This window comes from Mobula hypostoma, chromosome 1, assembly GCF_963921235.1.
Source record: "Mobula hypostoma chromosome 1, sMobHyp1.1, whole genome shotgun sequence".
NCBI classification, from domain to species: domain Eukaryota; kingdom Metazoa; phylum Chordata; class Chondrichthyes; order Myliobatiformes; family Myliobatidae; genus Mobula; species Mobula hypostoma.
Genome location: NC_086097.1, coordinates 38,680,475 through 38,704,294, shown reverse-complemented (window position 1 = coordinate 38,704,294; position 23,820 = coordinate 38,680,475). Strand labels below are relative to the sequence as shown.

Here is a 23,820-nt window from a genome sequence, read left to right as displayed (position 1 = left end):
TTCATTTTACCTCAGAGCTGGGGGATGACCTTGTAGAGGTTTACAAAATCATGAGGGACATAAATATGTAAGGTGGGGAGTTATTGTCTCTTTCCCAGACTAGGCAAGGTGAAAGCTAAAATATTTAAAGGGAATGTGACAGAAAAATTTTTCATAGTCAGGAGTGTGTGCACATGGAATAAGTTACCAGAGGAAGTGGTAGAGGTAGGTACAAATACAGCATTTAAAAGACATTGAGAGAGATTGTTTGATAGGAATGGTTTAAAGGGAAATGGACCAACACAGCCAAATGGCACTAGCTCAGGTAGGCATCTTGATTGGCATGGACAAATTGTGCTGAATGGCCTACATTCTGTACTGTATAACTTTATGTTTATTGTTTTATCTGGAATGCTCAAATCAGCAATCTATTAGAGAACCATATCAATTGAAAAATAAGCACTTTCTTTCCAATAACATGTTGAAACCTGAATGACTCACATATCTGTCAAATATGTTCATCCAATTAATCGAGCAAAGTTCAAAAACAATTCAAAAGTAGTATTAAATGAAACATAGTATTTATAAATACAACTTCATTCTGCAAGTTTTACTTTACATAATAAGGGGGAAATAAGCACAAGATCTGAGCTGTTTCAACATTAATTTTTTTCATCTTGTTACCAAACATTTGGAAGGAATACATACTATAGTTTCAGATCCAACCTACATGCCCAGGCTAGCTCTCTTTAGCTCATTAGCAAGACTTATTCTCAATAGCAAATTAGAAATTTGATATAATTGCAAATGATATTTTGTATAACTATAAAAGTTATAACCCTCTGGAGTTTAAAACGACTAAGGAATTTTTTAATGTTAGTATATACTGATAGAGCCAGCCCTTAGTTAACTTAATATATACAATAGACCTTCTCATAACAAGACTCTGACTAAGTAAAACAAGATTATGTATGAAGCTGTACAAATGGTTTAATTTTGATTTTATTTTATGGCTTTATTTTGTTTATTTCATGTAAAAAATAATTTACACATTAATAATGATATCACTAATGTTCCATCTGAGTTCATGTAAATCTTTGATTATTTTGCTGAAATAATATCTTTGGTATTTCCGTATGAAATTGGAAAAGTTGCAATATGTGACTATTTCTCTTGCACATTATAACTATCTCATCTTTTAAGTAACAATATTAAAAATGACTAGCACAAAAGATTCTGCAGATACATGAAATATTGAGCAACACACACACAAAATGAGCCAACTGGTGGCGTAGTGGCATCAGCGCCGGACTTTGGAGCGAAGGCTCCTGAGTTTGAATCCAGCTGGCTCCCTTGCCCGCTTTCCATCTGTGCTGGGTTGAGCATCAAGCTAGCGACTTGGCCTCGTAAAAATAAGAAAGCCTGCTAAAGAAGCACCATCATGACAGCATCTCAATGACTCCACTTGGAGTTAAGGGCTTTCTTCTTCTTCTTCACACACACAAAATGTCAGAGGAACTCAGCAAGTCAGGCATTTGCTGACTTTGCTGAGTTCCTCTGACATTTTCTGAATGTTGCTTAAAATTAGTTTTGTCTTTCATAATAAAGCAGTCATGTGGATGCTGCTAAACTTTCATGCGAGGAAATATATCTGAACATTCAAAAGGATTAATAATTTAATTCACACTAACCAAGAGTGCTATTTCACTGACAACCTCTTTGAAAATGTTAGCCCCTTGTATTGGCAGAAGCAAGAACAAGATTTTCCTGTTTCTCTATTGATAAGATGTTACATTAAAATTTCAATTTGAATTCAATCCATCCCATTGTTTGAGACAAGCCACGGCTTAGATGTTTGCAAATGTGTTCACTACTGATTGAAAGAATTCTTCCAAAAAGAATGTTTAAACTCTGTTGTGTGGGCTTCCCTTTCTTTTGCATCATCTGCTGTCAGGCATCAGTTTGAGAGGATACCTAGCACGCAGCAACAATGTTGTCAACAAAAAACTAGCTAAGTACCCAAACAATTAGAAGACCTCTCACGAATAGTAAATCATAGGGCCAAAAGACCAACCTGAACAAGTATTTTAAGCACTTCACAAAGAGAAAAATAAAAACATTAACTTCCATGTGAAATCAAGGCAGAAACTGCTACCATACCTCAAAGTTTTTAAAAATGGGAAGCATAATTAATACTATTTTAAATTTCTTTACAGTTTGAGATTGTTATCTGAGGAAATTCCAATCCATGGATGTAAAATTAGTTATTTTAGAGCCAGAAAGGTAATTATTCCTTAGCACATTACTAACAACATTGGGAATCAACTCCCAGAGGAATTGATTGTGGACTTCAGGAAGGGGAAGTTGAGGAAACACACACCAGTCCTGACCAAGGAATCAGAAGTGGAGAGGGTGAGCAGTTTCAAGTTCCTGGGTGTCAATATCTCTGAGGATCTAACCTGGTCCCAACATATTGATGCAATTACAAAGAAGGCATAACAACAACTATATTTCATTTGGAGTTTGAGGAGATTTGGTATGTCACCAAAGACACTTCCAAATTTCTACAGATGTACTGTGGAGAGCATTCTAACTAGCTGCATCACCGCTTGGTATGGGAAGGCCACTGCACAGGGTCAAAATATGCCGCTGAAAGTTGTAAACTCAGCCACCCCAGCATCCAGAACACCTTCAAAAGGCGATGCATCAAAAAGGCAGCGTCCATCATTAGTAACTCCCATCACCCAGGACATGCCCTCTTCTCATTTTACCATCAAGGAGGAGGTACAGGAGCCGGAAGACATACACTCAGGAACAGTTTCTTCCCCTCTGCCATGAGATTTCTGAATGGACAATGAACCCATGAACATTACCTCAGTATTTTTCCTCTCTTTTTAAAATTTAATTTGAATTAATTATTTAATTTTAATTTATATATAAACTTCTTATTGTAATTTATAGTTTCTATTACTATGTATTGCAATGTACTGCTGCCACAAAACAACAAATTTCATGGTATAAATCACTGATATTAAACCTGATTCTGATCATGATTTTGAGATCCTGCGTCAAGTGGAATATGATGCAATGATTTCAATTGAGATTGCCAGGTAAAATGTTTTATTCAACAAGTTCAACAATTCTGTTCCATGTTTCTAATTATTTAAAAGTTTTTAGGTGTTTTACGTAGCATAATTTTTACATCTTTAAGATTTATTTCACAATTTCATCAATTATTTTTAAATGTTTATTACTTTTAATAGTTCTCAGATGCTTCTGACATCCGGATACATTTAAAATAAGATACTAAATATTCATCAAATGCACAGGTCTCATTTAGCAAAGGGCTATATTTGTCTCCTATCAGGTTGTAAGGTGTATCAAACAAGCACGATGGGAAAGGCTACAAGGTGACTTGCTCAGCTAGTTGGGAATAGAGTAACAACTACCAAATAATTGTATAACCATTTTGCATGAAGAACAGGTAAAACAAATGCAGATGGTGCGATTCATTGGGGCTCATCAGCAACAAAGATAAGAAGGCCTACAGAGAGGAGGTGGAAGAGCTCTAGGTCTGGTGCCAGGCAAATAACCTCTTCCTTAATGTCAACAAGACAACAGAGATGGTTCTCGGCTTCAGGAGAACTTGCAACACTCACACATCCCTCTCTACATTGGTGGCACAGCAGTGGAAACTGCAAGCAATTTCATGCTCTTGTGAGTGCACATCACACACAGCCTCTCACAGTCCCAGAACACATCCTACACAGTCAAGAAAACTCAACAATGCCTCTACTTTCTGAGTAAGTTTAAGAGAGCTGGACTTTGCACATCACACTCTCATTGTTCTACATGTGTACAGTGGAGAGCATCCCAGCAAGCTGCATCCTGTTTGGTATGGAAAATGCAGTGTGGCAGACTGGAAGCTCTACAACAGGTAGTCAATATTGCCCAACGCATCACCGGCACCAAGCCTACACACGATCAAGGACATATATACAGAAAGGTGTTGGGAAAGGGCCAGTAACATCATGAAGGATCTCACCCACCCTGCTCATGGACTTCTTGACCTACTCCCATCAGGGAGGAGGCTACGTAGCATCCACACCAGGACCATCCAACACAAAACCAGTTACTTTTCCCATGCAGTAAGGCTGATCAACACTCCACCACTACTTTATTATTTCTTGTCAGTCACCTTATGTACAGCCCAACGTCAATTTATAGACCCACAATTAACCTTTGTAATAAAGTTATCTTATGTCTTTATATTTATTGTGTTCTTTATCTTTTGTGGGGTTTTTGTGCTGCATCAGATCCAGAGTAATAATTATTTCATCCTCTTTTACACTTGCATTCAGAAAATGATATTAAACAATCTTGAATCTTAAATCTTGTAGGGCTGGTTATTCTAAATGTTTCCACACCCACGTATCCCATCTGACTAAACAACATTAAATTCAAGGATGATAATTAGTTCGAGATGGATAAATGGGAAAGAAAAATTGGTAACAGGGAAAATCTGTCGATCTAATTGTGTATGGAAACATTTTACAGTGCAGCGATGTGGCCTTCAGCATAAATTGTGGCTCATAAAAAGCAACAATTTGGAATTGGAATCTTTACTCAAAACGTGAATTAGAAGATTACTTTTGATTAGTTTAAGTCACAATTATTCCAGATATGTATTGATTAGATACTATTCAAAATAGGAAACATAGTGAATATACTTTGTTATTGCTTAAACTCCATTAGTTGGAACAATTCTACTTTTAACACTTAACTGTGATATTGATAGAATTTGCGAGCAAGAAGATAATAGATAAAGGAGTAAGCTATTACAATGTATCTAAAGAGCTTTACATCCACAGAAAACGTTTGCGTGCATACAATTATATTGGTAACATTTTTTTAAAGAAAATTACCTATAGTAGTTATCACGGTCCCAGCAAAGAAAAATGCACTGCCAAGTTCCCAATGACTTGTATTGTCAGTTGAGTCACCTACAGGGTTTACTCCTGCACCAAGAGCTTCAATTGCATGCTGAAAAGAAACAAATGTATGTGCATTGTACTTCCAGAAAATAATCAACAGTGTAGCAATATAAATTTACACTCATGCCAGAAGAAATCTAAGAGTTGTCTAACATGTATTATTTAAGCCGAATACACCTGTGAGTTCCAACTATGAAGTAGGACTTTGAGTTTCTCCTTTCTGGTCAGACTGAAAAAAGAATAGTACTTTCAAAGTGAAGCCTCTGTAATGTGACATGAAGGAAATTATTATAAACATTTTCAGCTCCTGATTTGGATTGTTATGAATAGTTTTGCTTCCATCCTTCTAAATTGGTATATTCGAATTGTGGTCACTCATACTTAAGACTATGATCTTTCATGATTTAAGAGGCCTATTCAAAATTAAGTTTGATTACAACTGGTTTATTGAAACAGACTACGTGTGGGTTTACTGGTTTATCAAAACAGACTGTGTGTGTGTGTATATATATATATATTATATATATATATATATACACATACATATATATACTCTACACTACCAGTGGATTCCAGTTCATTGGGCAATCAGTTAATCGGGGCAGCTGCTTATTGGGGACAATCCTTAAAAAACAAAAACTAATTGTGAAAATTGTGGGGATTTCCTTTGTTTATTTGGGAAAGTATGCTGCTTAATTGGGGCAGGAGACTATTGCTGAACAGCTTCTAACTAGCATCAGTTGTGAGCATTTGTTTGGCCATTAGATGCTGCACCGTGCTTCGAGCGGATAGTTTTTAAACAGCCTCAATTGCATTTGTTAGTGTTCAAATGGCAGTGATTTTTGTCTCTGATATTTGGTGAGAAATAAGCAGCAAAAACACTTTGGAACTGTTTTGCTCACTGCAGTTTCAAGCATTCAGGCTTGGAGATGCCAGAAGCAACCGGTGGTGAAAATGAAATGATTTTACTATTTCAACAAGTTAAAAACTACAAAGTATTTGGAGGTATCAACAATCATCTTGAATGTTACAATGAAAATGAAGATATGGCGGATGATATTGTTGATAGCATTTTATGAAGGCAGTCTATTATCTGCACTGTGTGTCTGCGCTGACTTTGTTCATTGCGTAATTGGATGAATTCCTCCGTTGATAACTATTAGAAACTAATGCACAATCTTATGGTACTGTAGTACTATTGGTAGGGTTCTAATTTGTTCTGTGTTTCATTTAAATATATAATTTGTTACTCAGTTTGTCTTTCGTATGACTTTTTAATTATTTCTGTGAAACTTTGGTTAACTGGGACAGCTGCTTAATTGGGCTAAAATGTACTGGACCCGACGTGTCCCAATTAACCAGAATCCACTATAGCTATAGATATATATATACACACACACACATTGCATCTCTATCTCTCTCTCTATTATTTTTGAGGCTAAGATCATGCAGATGCATGGCCATCTCTCTGCTAATCCTGTAAAAATATTTAAGTTTATGGGTTGTCTATAGTACTTGTGTTTAATGTGCCTCACTAAACACAGTCAATTTCCTTAGTGTGTTCATGACTGCTAAATAAAAGGTAAAGCTTTTATATATTAAATATATCAAGATTATATTTTGGTATTTCTCCAATAGTGGATGTTAACTGGAACAAAGTTATGGAAAAAATCCCTCAAAAAAATCACAGATTTCTTTATTAATGATCAGTCACCAAAATTGTAATTTTGCTAAATATGTCTACTTGGTTACTAATTCATTAAGCATTACTATTTCTAAATTTGCATATATACCTACTTCATAACTTTAATCCACCACCATCAAGTTAGAGATTCTAAGGCACTACATAAGAACAAAAGGAACTTCTGCAATGCTTGTCCTCAGCAAACTTGTCTCTCAAAAAGTAGAATTAAGTAAAATGCTGGAATCTCGGATGTTTCAGTTTAGAAAGATTGTTTGAGCCACCATGAAAAGTTATTTTCCTTTTAGTAAAGATACTCTCACATTGTGTTGGGTCCAGAGTTTTGGGGTTTGGGCTGTGAAGGAACATTGATACATTTATAAGCAGGATGACATGTTTTTGATGGGAACCTGCTGTAGGTGGTATTCCCATGACCCTGAATTCTTTCTATGTACACCCTTTAGCAGACAATCCCCACTATCAATGCCACTCCCAGGTGATGGAATTTAGCACTAACCTCAAAACATTTGCACAGACTTCTGCCACCTAAAGAAAAGGGTGTTCAAAGATCATGACTTTATATATGGAACATAATTTATAGTCTACCAGATGATAGCAATCCCTGCCTTCTCATATACATTGGAGACTCAGAATAACCAACATGCAGTTTTTGAAAAATCCTTCAAATCCACTCCCAGGTTAACCAAACCAGCTTTCAGCATCCTCTCCCACGCTAATATCCCTTGCACTGAAGATCTAATTACATCCAGTGGAAACGCTGTTGGACATGTGCTTGCAATTTGCATGTTCAGCAGCAGATTCCTTGAACAAATAATATTTCTGAGCTCTATCATGGGAAGAGATTATCATGCTGTCACAAGAATGATTCAAGGATGTTCTCAAAGACTGCTTAAAAGAAAATGAAGTATTCCTACCAACTCCTGGGATTCTTTGACCCATGGCCATTCAGGTTGAGTAGGGGCATTTGAGATGGCACTGATAACTCTGGGTCCAGTCATCAGGGGTATTCTGAAGTGGAAGGGAGACACCATCACCCAAACTACCCACCCAATAAAAAGCACATTCTGTCCCATTTGTGATAAAAGTCTACAGGCTGCATTGGCCTTGTTAACTATTTCAAAACACACAGAACAGGCATGAAAGCAAACCATCATAATCAGGGTTCACCTATTCAGTCATAATGTCATGGAGTTGTAGAGAGTGAAAACAGTTGCTTTGGTTTACCAGTCAATGCTGATTATCAAACAACCATCTGCACTATTGTTCACACATTCCCATCAAAATAAGACACCCTTTGTCCTTCTTACTGGTGGTGATTGTGTGTTTAAGAGATGGGGGGATTGGTTGACACTATAGATACAAGAATAATGTATCCCATATCTGCTATATCTAGATCCAGGAGGCCATACCTCAAAACATCTCAGGAGTCAACATCAGCTCAGGCGGGGTTTGTAGGTTATTCAGTCCTACAAAGTGAAACCTACCATCATGAATGGCTATGATGCTTCAGTCCCAGATGAGCTCAATGCCTTTTATGCATGCATTGAAAGGGAGAATAAAACTACGTGGCAAAACCTTGCAGCATCTTGTGACCCTGTGATTTCTGTCTTGGAGTTCGATATCAGAACATCTTTCAAGAGGGTGAACCCTTGAAAGGTGTCAAGTCCTGATGGTGTACCTGGTGGGGCATTGAAAACCTGTACTAACCAACTGGGGGAGTGTTGAAGGGAATCTCTAACCTCTCACTGCTGCAGCTGGAAGTTTCTACCTGCTTCAAAAGGGTGACAGTCATACCAATGCCCAAGAAGAGCAGGGTGAGCTGCCTCAATGTCTATTGCCTAGCTGCACTTGTATTTGTTGTGATGAAGTGCTTTGAGAGGTTAGTCATAGTCTAGGCAAGGACCTAGATCCACTGCAATTTACTTACCACCACAACAGGTCTGCAACAGATTCAATCTCACTTGGCTTCGGATCACCTGGTTAATAGTAATACCCACCTTCAGGCTGCTATTTATTGATTACAGCTCAGCATTCAACACAATTATACTCTCAGTACTAATCAACAAGCTCCAACACCTGGGCCTCACTCTGCAAATGAATCCTTGACCTCTTCACTGGGAGATCACAATCAGGTGCGGATTGGAACTAACACCTCCTCCTCAGTGACAATCAGAAGTCGCACACCCCAAGGATGTGTGCTTAGCCCACTGCTCTACTCTCCCTACACTCACCACTGTGTGGCTAGGCACAGCTCAAATGCCATCTATAAATTTGCTGAAGACACAACAATTTCAGATGGTGATGAGGAGGCATACAGAAACGAGATAGATCAGCTGATTGAGCAGTGTGGTAACAACAACCTTGCATTCAACCTCAGTAAGACCAAGGAATTAATAGTGGACCTCAGAAGGTGGGGAAACACACACCAAACCTAATTGAGGGATCAGCGATGGAAAGGGTGAGCAATTTCAAGTTCCTGGGTGCCAACATCTCTAAAGACCTATCCTGGGTCCAACGTATTAATGCAATTACAAAGAAGGCACAGCGTCAGCAATATTTCATTAGGATTTACAGGATACTTAGGATATCACTAAGACACTCACAAATTTTTCATCCAGGACACCTTCTAAGGACAATACCTCAAAAAGGCGGCTTCCGGCATTAAGGACCCCCAGCATCCAGGACATGCCCTCTTCTCATTTCTAACATCAAGGAAGACACACACTCAACATTTCAGGAACAAATTCACCGTCCACCGTCAGATTTCTGAATGGACAATGAACTCATAAACACTACCTCATTATTATTTTGTTCTCTTTGTAGCACTGCTTACAAAATTTAAATCTTTAATATAATTCCTATTGTAATTTATAGTTTCTTAAAAAATATAATGTACTGTAAAGTACCGCTGCCGCAAAAGGACATACGTCAGTAATATTAAACCTGATTCCGATTCTGAAACATGGATTCAACTGTTCAATAACTGAAAGGAGCCTCTTCACCCAGAGAATAATGATCTTTGTAATTCACTATCCAAGAGGGCAGTGGAGATCAGTGGCTGAATGTATTCTGGACAGAGTTTGACGATTGTTTCGATACTCGGGGAATCAATGAATTTGCGGGGTTAGGGCAGGAAAGTGGCGTTGGGATAACAGACGAGCCATGACGTTATTGATTGTAGGAGAAGGCGAGAGGGACCTAATGGCCTACTCCTGTTTCTGTTCATTTAACCCAAAGTCTAGATTCGTAAATCATCTGCGCGCGTTGTTTGGGAGTGCCCCGGAGACCACCAGTCCATAGAAAAGCAAGAGCAAGTTATTACTTGTTCTTATTTCTACACCTTTCTGCATTTATGCATGAGCGCCATAAATACTTAAATAAAAGCCATTGTAACAGCATTTACATGACAAACCTTGGTGTTTGAACTTCTGTTAATGCTTATTTGGGAATCAAGGTGATTGATCGTGCAGGTAAAAAAAAGGCAAATCGAATTTATTTCTCAATGACTACCGGGATAAATCGCGATACTTCATCAAAACCCGCCGCGCGCTCTCCTGAATCGATATTCGTTTTGCTATGGAACGCTGAAGTGAGCAAACTCGTTCACGGGATACACGAAGTTGAACCTCAGCACACGGCTGTCCTTACCTCAATCAGCTCATCAACCTCCCCGGAGTTCACACATGGGTGATTTCGAAGAAATTTGGATTTCTCCTCCGCGATCTTATCCTTCTGCTTGCTTTCGAAAGGTTTTTCTAGAGCTCTAAAGATCGTGCCCCCGATCACCAGGTAAACCACAACCACCACGAAAATGGCCAGCACTGTCTTCCACTTCATGACTGTAGGCGATGTCTGGGGGCAACTGTCCATGCTAGCTATCACCGTGGTTCGGGAGGAGATCGACAACCTGGACACGGGGTAGTGCCCGTTGGTCTTTGAGTCACAGGCTTGCACAGTGGATGGAACAGCCGCTGAAACAAAAATTGTGAAGCATAACTCCGACCCCAGGATAAACTGAAAACAATAACAAAAGTTATCTGCCGCTTTATCTAGCAATCTGATACCAATTCAGGGTACATCATAAGCAGCAATCTGACACCAATTTAAGATACATACTAACTTCATATTTTCCTTCCGAGTCTGACCTTGTGACCAGGATGTTCTCTGGAGGAGTGCGGATTGGTGAAACGCCCACTGTTTCATTCGCAAGTAACTCGGCCTTTTAAAGTTTGTTCAGTGCAGTCGTGTCATGCATAAGCGTTCCCATTGTTGTAGTAGTATTTTTCTCAGTTTTAAACAGATCGCAAGCCAATGCCCCTTCCTGGCGATGGTGACATCATGGTGTTCCATTCCCATAATTGACGACCTGTGGTTGTGTCAGGTTACATTTCTAGACCCCGGAGAGGGGCAATCTGCCTTAAGTTGTAAAGTAAATGGAACCGTCAAACTATATTAAAGGTGACAGTGCCGCCATGGTCCAGCATTCAAACGCTTAACTTCCTCCCCTCACCCCACACCAGCGTATCTGCTTAAGTTATAAAGTTACTTAAAACAAGTCAACCACAACGAACTACATCAAATGTTTATTTACTGTTACTCTCTTATCGAGAGTTAACGCCTTGCTAATACACAGTGACAAATCATAACTTTAGTATTCATTCTGCTCACCATTGATACATTTTTATGAGAGTGACTGGAACCAGAAGCATTAACTGCATTAGCAGAAACTGATAATGTGTAGGGTTACCGGAAACGATCGATTTCCCTGCAATTTATTTTGCATGTAACGAATTATAACGTGGTTGTTATTGTGGCAAAGTGATATACTCGGTGGCCAAGCATTATCTAAAAAAAGGGATAACCAACTCATTAACAAGATTTTAATCCAAAAATCGGTCGGGATATTTGCATTAAATTTCTAATGATGTCTGCAAATTTACAAAAATACTTCAAGGATTTGGTGTCTACGAGCTTTTGACAATTGGTTGGTATGACGGCAGTAACAGAACAGGCTATAGGTTAATATTATCTGATTTGCATTCAGGCGGTATACAGCTCTTAGCGAGTATATTGTTGAACCAATGCTTTGAAAATGTTGTGAGTGTATATTCTGGATGCGGTAAGGAAGGAACAGTTTTCAAACTACGCGTCAATTGCTGTTCAACCAGACTGCAAGATGGGATAGCGAATGGGGAAATGTCTGAGAGAGGTTTAATAGAGATAAATATTTCAACGCTCCATTTTAATTCTCTAAGAATTATAGTCTTAGTAGCAATCTACATAGTAGTTTCTTTTTCTCAATGCTTTTTGATTCTTCTTTTCCGCACCACACTGCGGGTCTTTTCGCTGTGGCGACCCGATACATCCAACAAAAAAAAACACCAGGTCGGAGCTACGCGAGGGAATCAAAAGAATTGATTGATTAAACAGAGAAAAAGTGCGAGTAAAATAATGTTCTCAGTAAGCATTCCGGTAGGATTAAAGATTTACATATTCAGAATTACACCTTCTATGGAGATTCGAGACGTACTGTTGGACGGCACGATATAACTGCTCAGTTAACAGTGCAGCATATCCCTCACAAAATAATTACTGCAAGGATCCAGATGTAGATCCTCATCTGGACGTGAATATCGATGAAATGAAGAAATCGCTTGGCTATTTGGGGACAATAATTTCATTTTCACGCAATTTCCCATCGATTTACTTACACATAAATACAGTTAATGATATAAGAACAAGATCAACTCTATGGACAAACATAACTGAATTCACGAAACTAAAATGCTGATGACACACTCACCACATATATATATATTTATATTGCGTTACAGATACAAACCTGGTGGCTCACAATTAGTGTGCTTTCGTGACGGTTCTATTGGAAATTTCATCTTAGATCGCCAAAACCTTGCCTTTTCTTGCATCCGAAAATTGCAGCCAGTTATTCTGAATGCGCCTATTTAACAGGAAGGACCATCCTTTGGAGTCAACATTTTACGTATGCGTGCTTTATTCCAACCAAGCCGATAACATAAATAAAATGAATATAAAGCAAAACTCATAAACCACGTTCAGGCTGAGGCTCGTAACAGCAGGAACGGTTCCTGCGTGAAGGGTCTCACGCTGCAGAGAAAATTGCAAGCGTCTGCCTGTTACATGTATTTTTCTCTCTTTTTGAATAGAAGTATATCATCTTTGCAGAAAATAGCAGATCTTGTTTCCGAAGTGGCTGGGTTGCGGAACACACTCTTCATGGCTGGAGATGGAGGCTATGTGTGGTGGTATCGTGTTGTTAGGTGGAGTTGTGAGTCGAAGTCGCGCTCGGTTTCTCGGCACATGGCAATGTCCTGCGGCAGGCAACAGCCACCTCGTCAAACGCTCTCTACACAAAGCGGGTAGGGGCGGCAGCAGGAGGCAGCTTGGGAAGGATTCTAAGGCGGCCACGATTGTTTACACCACGGTTTCTGTACCGTGTAAACTGTGTATTCTACCATTCGTTCCTACGCGGAAAACGTATGCATAAGCATAAATTTGGAATCAGAGTCCATGCGTTTGTCCCACAAGAACCCGTTGTAACACTCCACCATCTGCCAAGTGCAGACGCCTATATTATGCATACTCCTCACGATGTTACAGACTATGTGTAACAACATCTGTGTCGGTTCATTTATATATTTGAATAATTTCAACTTTAAAAGCCCGTATTCTTATCTGAACACAGCACGACATAATGAATGTTTTAAAGCGCAGGTTATGCTCATAAACTATATTATCTCGGTTCGGGCGTGGCTCTCGTGGAAAAAAAAAGTGTAAGGCAGACGAGTGGTATGAAATCATTGTTGATGTCATTTGTAGATTCAACTGGTGACTGCATTTTACATTACTTAATCGCACTGCGCCGCAATCGGTATTCCTGAGCTTTCAAACCTGCCCGGAATGTTAATAAGGTTATGCCAGGTGGCGGACTTATCCTGCAGCCACCGCTCACGCCGAGCGAGCCTTTAGCGTTACACTGAGAACAAAGGAGAGGGGACAGAAAACAGGGAATCAAATAAAAACTGGGAGGGGCTGAGGACTGGTTTGTTTATTTTCTACGGAAGATGTCTTCCAAAAGTTACTAAATCGTGGGCGTATCAAACGCAATGATACACCAACTGTTTACGCTGTGGAGTAAAGTAAAATCAGCCCCGACGTGAAGACAAGTCAACGCAATGGTAGGATTTATACGGTTACGTGTAGATATCTGCGTCGTTTTCCACAGGCTCGCTCATCCCTTATTTCTCATACCCTGCCACCGTTATTAGATCTGCTGCATTCCTATTCCAAACATTTATCGGTCTTCCATTCAGAATTAGTAAACCAATCACTGTTGTGCGCTAAATCTAAACATGATATCGTACAAGAGAATGCACAATTTTTCAAACTGTCTATAGTAGGCATTATTTTATGTTCAACTACTCATATGATAACTTGAAAACCTATTTGTTTTTTCTGTTGTCATTTGGATCTTCATCCTTGCAACACCTCCCACGCCTACATCTGCTCCATAATGACCAACGGGTAGCTTTCCGACATCACCATTTTCACAGAAACGGAGGAAATAACACTGCTTCGTGATGGTATTTTTCAAATTGAGGACTGATAGTTTTCTGGGTTTTAAAGAGATGTGCTGATGGGGCAAAAAAATGGTGCTAAGGAAGACCATAAGGCAAAGGAGCAGAAGTCGGCCATTCGGCCCATCGAGTCTGCTCCGCCATTTTATCATGAGCTGATCCATTCTCCCATTTAGTCCCACTTCCCCGCCTTCTCAGCATAACCTTTGATGCCCTAGAGAAGCAGACATGAACTTTCTGAAGGACAGTACAGACTCCAGAGGCTAAATTGTTCTCCCACTCCAAGTTCAGAAGTTCTTGAATTCTATCACCCTCCTCAGATAGATTGCTGCATATTTTAAGATGTTACCTTAGTGTGGACAAAGATTTGGGAGTGGGAGGTCGGAAATATTCCTGCTATGGTGGTCCATTTGGAAACCAATAATATAAGCAGGACAAAAAAGGAGACGCTGATGACACGCTCTCCTAACCCCTTGGCTCCTTTAAACTCCAGAAATCTAACAATTTCCACTTTGAATGAATGACAACAGAAAAAGTAGGAAATTCAGCCTTTCAAGACTGCTGCTTCATTCGTTATAACTGTTGTAGGCTATTGGCAATTGTTAATTGCCCCTTGCTGTGTAGATGAATGGTAGAATCTGAAAGACATTGGTGGGAATGTTAGAGGAATTAAAGTGGGATTAGTGCACAATTGATGTAGTTGGGTACTTGATAGTCAACCCAGATTTGATGGGCCCTTTTTTGCACTGCTTGACTATAAATCTCCGGCAATTTGACTGATCATTGATATCAATACCGTAATTCCTACCTTTTCAACATTGCACTGAGAAATCTATCTCTCTCCTTAAAAACATTCAGGTCTCTAGAGCCTCTTGTGGTAACAAATTCACAGGTTCACCACTGTCTAAGTGAAGAAATTTCCCAGTCTGGAATCTGGGAGTGTTCCAGGCATCCCAGTTGAGAGAAAATCCTTCCTCGGTCCAGACTGTCCAGCCCTACCAGAAAACTTGTAAATTTAATTTTGTTGGCCTCCCATTCTTCTGAACTCCTAAAGCAAAACATTTTGAAGGTGAACTGGATAAAAGGAAGTGACGAGCCTGTAATGGACCAGGCAGTATTTACTTCTTACTACTTGCTCCATCAGTGCAGAGCAGATGCCAGACCAGGCTGAGATGCAATCCATCAGAATATTTTCTACAGCACATCTGTAGTAGTTTGAGAGAAGCTTTGCAAACAAGCCAAATGACACCTAAGAGAGAACATATGCTAATGCTTTTTCTTGATTACCACATCAGTCCTAAGGGACCAGTTGATATTCCAATGATATGGATGCCTAAATTTAGAGACAGGGCAAATGTACTGTGTGATCAATTGTTTCTGATTTAGAGCAAGATATATTGTGGTGATCCCTAAGGGTACCTAGTAGGACCACTGGTTAACTCTACATTTATAAATGCCACGTACTGGGTGAACAGGGCACCATTTTAAGACTTACAAATGACACAAAACTTGTAAACATTGTAAACATGGAGGATAGTAAGAGATTGCAAAAGAACATAGACTGAGAAGTACAAAAGCATATATTTTACTCAGAGGAATAATTTCATTTAAAGGATGGAATTCCAATGGAGGTGCATGAAGATAATTGCATTTACTGTAAAAACAGATAGTTGAAAATGGAAGTATAGCTTAAGAAAACAATGTAAACAACATCAGGATCCTACCATATAAACAGAAGCATAAAGTACAAAAGAAAGATATGTTGAACCTCTACAAAATATTAATTTGACAGTGAGTAATTTGTTAATCTGATTACCATCTGGCAAGGGATGTGAAAGTTTAAGAGAAGGTACAGGTATACAAAAGAACCAAAGGCAAATTCTATGAATCTTTGTAATTTCTAGCTCATTTCAATGTAGTTTGTTATAGCTCCTGTGTAAGTGTCAGCTGCAGACTTGAATATACAGCTTTCTTTCTTCTTCTAGGGCAGTACTGTATGTATAAGTGTGTCTGTGTGGATGTTTTTAGTTTAGCACTATTCTCTGTAAAGTCTAGAGACTGTTGTGCATGAAAATCCCAGGAGATCAGGAGTTTCTGAGATACCCAACCACCCCATCTAGCACCAACAATCATTCCACAGTCAAAATCACTTAGACCACATTTCTTCCCCATTTTGATATTTGTTCTGAGCTTCTTGAACCTCTTGATCACGTCTACATGCTTTTATGCATTGAGTTCCTGCCACATTGGTTGATTAGATACTTGCATTAACAAGCAGGTGTACCTAACAGAGTGGCCACTGAATGTAAATGGCGGAACACTGAAGTTCCAGTACCAATTCATGAGGAATTCATTTTGCCTACCGTGCCCAGCAAATATCCAATCCCTCTAATTTCTGTACCAATTCATTGAACGTATATTGCATGAATACACTGATAGCTTACTTATAATTAACTTTTAACAAAAAGTAGAAAACACTCCTTTTAGTTTGACATGGTCACAATAACTATAAGAAGGGGACTATACATTATTATATAATTAAAATGGTGTAGTCTCTAGACACTGAAAGCATATCAGGGATAGCACAACAATGTAACAGTTTGTGACACTTTGAAAATAATTGGAGCTATGTAATGCAATGTGACAACAACCCTCAAGGGAAAAAATACAATAACATTCCTAGAAGCAAACAATTTTAAAAAGGACACATACAAGTCCTGGAGGAACTCAACTGGTCAGGCAGTATCCATAGAAAGCATTAAACAATTGCTGTTTTGGGCCAAGACTTTTCATCAGGACTCAAAAGGAAGGGGAAAGAAGCCAGAATAAGTCGGTGGGGAAGTGGAAGGTGTACAAGTTGGCAGGTAATCATGGGGAGTAGTAGAAGATCTCACCGAACTCCCTTGGAGAGGAGATTTAAACTTCTTCAGAATAGACATACCTTGAAGAGATTTTGCAGTTCCTCCAGCACTTTATTCTGTGAGACCTCCTTTCACTGCTTCCTCTCTGTCATTGTCTGCCAGCTTGTTCTCCTCCCCCCGCCCCCAGCCCACACACATCATCTCATTTTGGCTCCTTCCTCCTTCCCCTCCAGTCCTGATGAAGGATCTCACCCAAAATAGTGACTGTTTGTTTCTCCCCATGGATGCTGCCTAACCTGCTGAGTTCCAACAGAACTTTATGTGTGTTTCTGAAGACTTCTTACATCTTCAGAATCTCTTGTGTTGAAGTTAAAAAGAAATCCAAAAAGGTCATAGAATACATGATGCAGGCTTGAACTAGGAAGAATTAACTTCTTTTCTCCTTCACAATGGTCCATCCTTCTACTTACATCGCTTATCACATTTTTTAACAGTCATTTAATTCTCAACTTTTCCTTTTCCCATCCATTTATTTATAATTCATTCTCAGCCACAATTTATTAACATATTTTGACATCTGCTTTACTTTTCTTCCCATTTTATACCCTCTTCCTTGGATTGATCTTACCTCCAACCAACTTTCTCCCATCTCTTTCTTTCTTTCCATATCCCCCTCAATGTCCTTCCTTCAGACTGTTATGTCTATTATGTCCATTCTCTCCCCTTCATTCATTTCCTTGCTGTTTTAGCATCACAAGTCTGTCTCTCTTTCCTTGCACTCATTTAATTTTTTTATCCTTTCTTTTACACCACAGGTGCCCACTGACCCTATTGATCCCCCCTCCAATTCCATCCGCCTTCACATCTCTCGCTTACTCCAAATATGTCACCCTCTTCCTCACTCTCCTTCTTTCATTCACTCTTTGTCCCTCATTATTCTTCATTTACCCACTGTACATTCTCACCAGAGTCCTTTCTTACCCATTCTTTCCAAACAACCTTTCTCCCTTCATTTCTTCCACTCCTCCTGTCTTTTCCACTCCCTTGTTTCTTCTCTTCCTCATTCTCACCATTCCCAAACCACCTTCTCCTGGACCCTCTGCTTTCCGCACAACTACACCCCTCTTCTCTCCACTCCACACTCCTACACCCTTTCCTCACCCACTCCTAAATCCTCTCCCCTTCTACACCCTCTCCTCACCCCATTCCTCAACCCCTCTCCTCTCCAATTCCACACCTAATTTCCCCACTAATAAAATACCTCCATTCTCCACTCCAACATACATTCCTCTTCCCCTTGCCCTTTCCCCCCCTCACCCCATTCACCCTCTTTCCTTCTCTTTACCTTGCATGCATCTTTCCCTCTCAGATTCTCCTTATCTCTTCACTTTCTTCTGCACCGCTCCTTTGCCCTCCTCCATCTTCTCTCCTTTCCCCTTCCTCCATCCCTCTCCTCTTTCTCTCTCTCAATCCTCTCCTTCGCTCTTCCTTCCACTTCTCCTATTTCGCCTCGCCTCTCTCCCTTTCTCTTCCCTTCCCTTCTCCATTCCTTCATTCCATTCCTTCTCCCACTCAATTCCCTCGCACTGTTCCAGAGACATCCGGATCCCGGGGCAGCCTCTGTCACTAAGGCAACAGTGACGTAGACATGATGCGACCCGTGGTTGGCTGACCCAGCTCCGAGGATGCGGCGTAGCTACAGACATGGCGGCTGTGGTGTTCTTGTCTGATTCTGAGCCCAGATAACGGCGGCTTTGACTGCCGTAACTCGCGTCTTTGCGCCGTCCGAGAATATGGGAAGGCTCGGCATCAACATGGCAAACAAGAAAGGTACATTCTGTGGCCTGAACTTCAGCATCCGTTGCTGAGTCAGATGGTAACCGAAGCTGCGCGGGTGCTGATCGGGAGCGCGCGTGAACTGGTGGCACCAAAAGCGGCTTCACCTTAGCAGTGGGCAAGGGGAACCATTGGGACAAAACAATGTTACAGCCCCAGTATCCATTTGTACGTTAAGTAGCTGTCGATAATACCCCTGACATCGAGGTTGAAGCTGAGAGGGCTGTAACAGCAGTGGATAGAATTTCAAAAGCAAAAAAAAATGCTGATACTGCAACTGTGAGATTAACATTCCCTAATTCTGAGAATATCAACAAACTAGAAATCACCTGTGGAGAGAGAGGTAAGAAAGCGGTAGTGTTTCAAGTAATGGCCTTTTATCAGAACTGGAAGAGTAAATTGAGGAAATGGCGATAGGTGACGATAAGGGAATGCAGGTAGAAAATTGGACACTAAGATTATCCTTCTGACAAAATTACTTTACTGTATAAAAGGGGAGATTGAATGCCAGCTAACTGTAGCTCTTTCTGTTTATTTATTTATTGAGATACAGCAGGAAATAGACCCTTCCTGCTCTCAGCAATTCCCTAATTTAATCCTAGTCTAATCAGTAGGTTTCAATAGGTACATTTAATCTCAGAGAAACGTATGCAATATACATTCTGAAAATTCTTTTTCTTCACAAACATCCATGAAAACAGAGGACTGCCCCAAGAATGAATGAATGACAGTTAAATGTTAGAACCCCAAAGCCCCCCAACTCTCCCATCCCATGCATAAGCAGCAGCAAAGCAACGTCCCCACTCCCTCACCAGTGAAAAAAAGCATTGACACCCTCCACTGAGCACTCAAGCATGCAGCAAAGCATCAATAAAGACACAGACTTGCAGTACCCCAAAAACTACTCGCTCACCACAGGCATATCGACATTCCACAGGCTCTCTCTCTCTCTCCCTAATAGGGGAAAAAGAGGTGTCCCTGTTTCACAGTGAGAGGGGAGACATAACAAAGCAACTTGCTGATTTATTATGTTAAAAGTCTGTTGCATTGCTTTTTCTGAGCTCGCTGCTTACGATCTTCCTTCTCCCATGATGCATGAGGCGGCGGCACTGGCCTTGAATCCCCACCTGCCTCGAGAGCCATGAAAATCTGGTACCCTGAAGGCGCACTAGTCTTCTAGGCCGCATCCTTGGCATATCGAAAAGCAGCCGGTCGTGAGGCCCCAAGAGCGGGTCCCATTTCCGCAAAGAACAGAAGACTGCATGTAACTCCAGGTCAGGGTCTTTAGAAGAACCTTGAAAGGGAAAAAAAGAGATATCAAAGATAGAAATAGAGTTGTTTCCAAAGATGCAAGCAGAGGAGTCGGCGTTAGGACTATTTGCAAATGATCACCCAACCTACTAACTGATACGTCTTTGGACCCATCTGAGGAAAAAATGGGTGCACCCAGAGGAAACCCACACAGTCACAGGGAGAACATATAAACTTACAGACAGCAGCAGGAGTTGAACCTTTGTCATCTGTACTGTAAAGCATGGTGCTAACCACTAAGCTACCGTGTTTTTGGAGCCATATAAATAGAGGAAAATGAATAAAGGCATTTAGAACTAAAATGCAGGAACATTAAATGCCATACACAGCACTTGTTGGAATTCTGAAATAAAGAAGACTTTTCAGATCATACAGCATCTATGGAGAGAGAAAAAACAGTTAATGTAACAGGTGGATGACCTTCTAATAGAGCTGCCAGTTCCAACACAGAAAAAAGCTAGTTGACTGATATTGTTGAATTCACTGTTGGGTCCAAAGAACTACATTATACCCAGTGGGAAGATGAGGTGCTGTTGAGCTGACATTGGGTTTTGTTAGAATTGTGCAGGAGGTCAATTATATTTTTATATCACAATTTCTTATGATATTGAAGGGGAGGGAACATCGACTCAGACCATGAGAGGCCTACGTCGGGCATTTTCATGCCTTCTAAGGCACAGATTGGAAGTCTGTGTGAGGCGCTACTCCTCACACAGACACTAGAGCAGTTTGTGATTAAGTGCCTTGCTCAAGGACACAAACACACTGCCACAGCTGAGGCTCGAACTAGCGACCTTGAGATCACTAAACGAATGCCTTAACCACTTGGCTACGTGCCCACAATATTGAAGAAGGTCATTCATATCACTCCTATATTCACATTTCCCCATAATTGATTGTTTCCCACATTCCCATTCTCCTACCCATCGACACAAGGTAATTTACAATCACCAACATTTCTTTAGAATGTGGGTGAGGAAACCACAGCACATGGAGGAAATCCCTGAGGTCACTGGAAAAATATGCAAAATCTGCAACAAAAGCATCAGGATCAATCATGGATTACTGAGCTGGACAATTAATAACAGCCAGTTTGAAGTTCATAAACACGAATTCTACAGATGCTGGAAATTCAAGCAACACACATCAAAGTTGCTGGTGAACGCAGCAGGCCAGGCAGCATCTCTAGGAAGAGGTACACTCGATGTTTCGGGCCCGAAACGTCCACTGTACCTCTTCCTAGAGATGCTGCCTGGCCTGCTGCGTTCACCAGCAACTTTGATGTGTGTAGTTTGAAGTTCAAGGTCTTTTGAGTGGACTGAAAAGAAGTGTTCTTTGAAACCATCATCCAGTCCCATTTTGGTTTCATCAAATAGAAGAGACCACATCATGAGGTCCAAATGCAAACAAAACTTGGAAGTGCAAGTAAATTGCTGTTACCTGGAAGGAATATTTGAGTCCTTAGATGGTGAGAAGGGGCAAGGCAAAAGGGCAGGTGCTGCATCTTCTGCAATAGCCATCAGGAAAGAAACAGTTCAGAATCAATCAGATTTATTAACATCGGCACGTGACATGAAATTTGTTAACTTAGCAGCAGCAGTTCAATGCAATACATAATCTAGCAGAGAGAGAGAAAAAATAAATTAATTAAGACGTAATAATAAATAAACAAGTAACTCAATTACGTATATTGAATAGATTATTAAAAATGTGCAAAAAACAGAAATAATGTATATTTTAAAAAAGTGAGGTAGTGTCCAAAGCTTCATTGTCCATTTAGGAATCAGATGGCAGAGGGGAAGAAGCTGTTCCTGAATTGCTGAATGTGTACCTTCAGGCTTCTGTATCTCCTTTCTTGATGGTAACAGTGAGAAAAGGGCATGCCCTGGGTGCTGGAGGTCTTTAATAATGGATGCTTTCTTTCTGAGACACCGCTCCCTAAAGATGTCCTGGGTACTTTGTAGGCTAGTGCCCAAGATGGAACTGACTAGATTTACAACCTTCTGCAGCTTCTTTTGGTCCTGTGCAGTAGCCCCTCCATACCAGACAGTGATGCAGCCTGTCAGAATGCTCTCCATGGTACAGCTATAGAAGTTTTTGAGTGTATTTTATTGACATGCCAAATCTCTTCAAACTCCTAATACAGTATAGCTGCTATCTTGCCTTCTTTATGACTATATCAATATGTTTGGACCAGGTTAGATCCTCAGAGATCTTGACACCCAGGAACTTGAAGCTGCTCACTCTCTCCACTTCTGATCCCTCTATGAGGATTGGTATATGTTCCTTCGTCTTACGCTTCCTGAAATTCACAATCAGTTCTTTTGTCTTACTGACATTGAGTGCCAGGTTGTTGCTGCGGCACCACTCCACTAGTTGGCATATCTCACTCCTGTACGCCCTCTCATCACCACCTGAGATTCTACCAACAATGGTTGTATTGTCAGCAAATTTGTAGATGGTAATTGACCTATGCCGAGCCACACAGTCATGTGTATACAGACTGCTGAAGTGGATTGTGGAACATGTGCCTGGTGGTTTTTGAAGGTTGCAGAAGTTATGGAGGAAAATTCATTGAATGGAATGATGGTGGGGTTGAAGATGAGAACCAAGGATCCAATCTTTATTCTGGTTTGGCAGATTATGGGCAAGTAACAACAGACAAAGAACTGCAGTGAAAGTTTGCAGAGACGTAGTGACTGAACTTTGATGAGAAAAATAATAGATTTCAAGGAAACATAGTTGAGCTGGTGGTATGGGTGAATAACTAGTAGATAAAAATTAGTACTGAGAAATGCACTGTTAACTTTTGATTGTGGAAATGAGAAGCAGTTTAAACTAGGTTGCACAATTCTAAAAGGTGTGTGAGTAAAATTGTTCAGGAGGTATGTTTGCAAAGCTCATTTGAAGGTGGTTAAAAGAAAAAAGGAATCCTGAGCTTTATAAATAGAGGCATAGAATACAAGAGCTCGGTTGTCAAGGTGAATCCATCAGGATGATGGTGATATTTAAGATCAAAAAGAGTATTGATGGAGGAGATGGAACAAAAATGTACACATGGAGAGTCCAGAGGACTTGGAAAACTATCTTAGACAATCACTTAAGATTGAAGATGATTTTTTTCAACTTAGTGTGGAGGTGACTTACACGGCTAATGAAAGAACTACAAATTTTTCCACAGATAATTCAAGAGGTGCCCGTCAGAAGGGGGGTAGTCGGGTAGCTTGTTCACTGGGTCATTTATGCTGGACTGCTTTATTCAGGTTGTGAGTGCCATCCTGAGGGCCCCTTCTTCACTTTGAGCAGTCATGGGCCAGGGAATCTTAGGAGTTAGTAAAGGTGTTGCACTCTAATGAGAAGGATTGAATAAAGAAATTGGGGCAATGACACAGGTTTGCTTGACGACAACAGATGCTGAGAGTAATTAGGATTATGATTTGCATGCTATTATAAACAAACTTGAGATGGAGGTGAATTTCTGGGACAACCAAACTGAAGCATATTCCACCGTTCACTACAGT

General features: G+C 40.2%; 2 protein-coding genes across 2 annotated transcripts in view; one reads left to right on the top strand and one right to left on the bottom strand.

Annotated features, from left to right (window-relative positions):
* The window catches only part of LOC134353866 (potassium channel subfamily K member 10-like), a 45,285-nt gene extending 32,288 nt beyond the window's left edge, over nucleotides 1-12,997 (bottom strand). Inside the window, exons 1-3 of the mRNA XM_063062391.1 lie at nucleotides 12,518-12,997; nucleotides 10,324-10,646; nucleotides 4,905-5,022 (exon numbers count right to left, since the gene is read on the bottom strand). Coding sequence (XP_062918461.1) covers nucleotides 4,905-5,022; nucleotides 10,324-10,646; nucleotides 12,518-12,602 — 526 coding nt within the window. The 5' untranslated portion in view covers nucleotides 12,603-12,997. The remainder of the gene's footprint in view (nucleotides 1-4,904; nucleotides 5,023-10,323; nucleotides 10,647-12,517) is intronic.
* A 5,848-nt stretch (nucleotides 12,998-18,845) lies between these two features.
* The window catches only part of LOC134353806 (spermatogenesis-associated protein 7-like), a 105,645-nt gene continuing 100,670 nt past the window's right edge, over nucleotides 18,846-23,820 (top strand). The window contains exon 1 of the mRNA XM_063062263.1: nucleotides 18,846-18,982. Coding sequence (XP_062918333.1) covers nucleotides 18,946-18,982 — 37 coding nt within the window. The 5' untranslated portion in view covers nucleotides 18,846-18,945. The remainder of the gene's footprint in view (nucleotides 18,983-23,820) is intronic.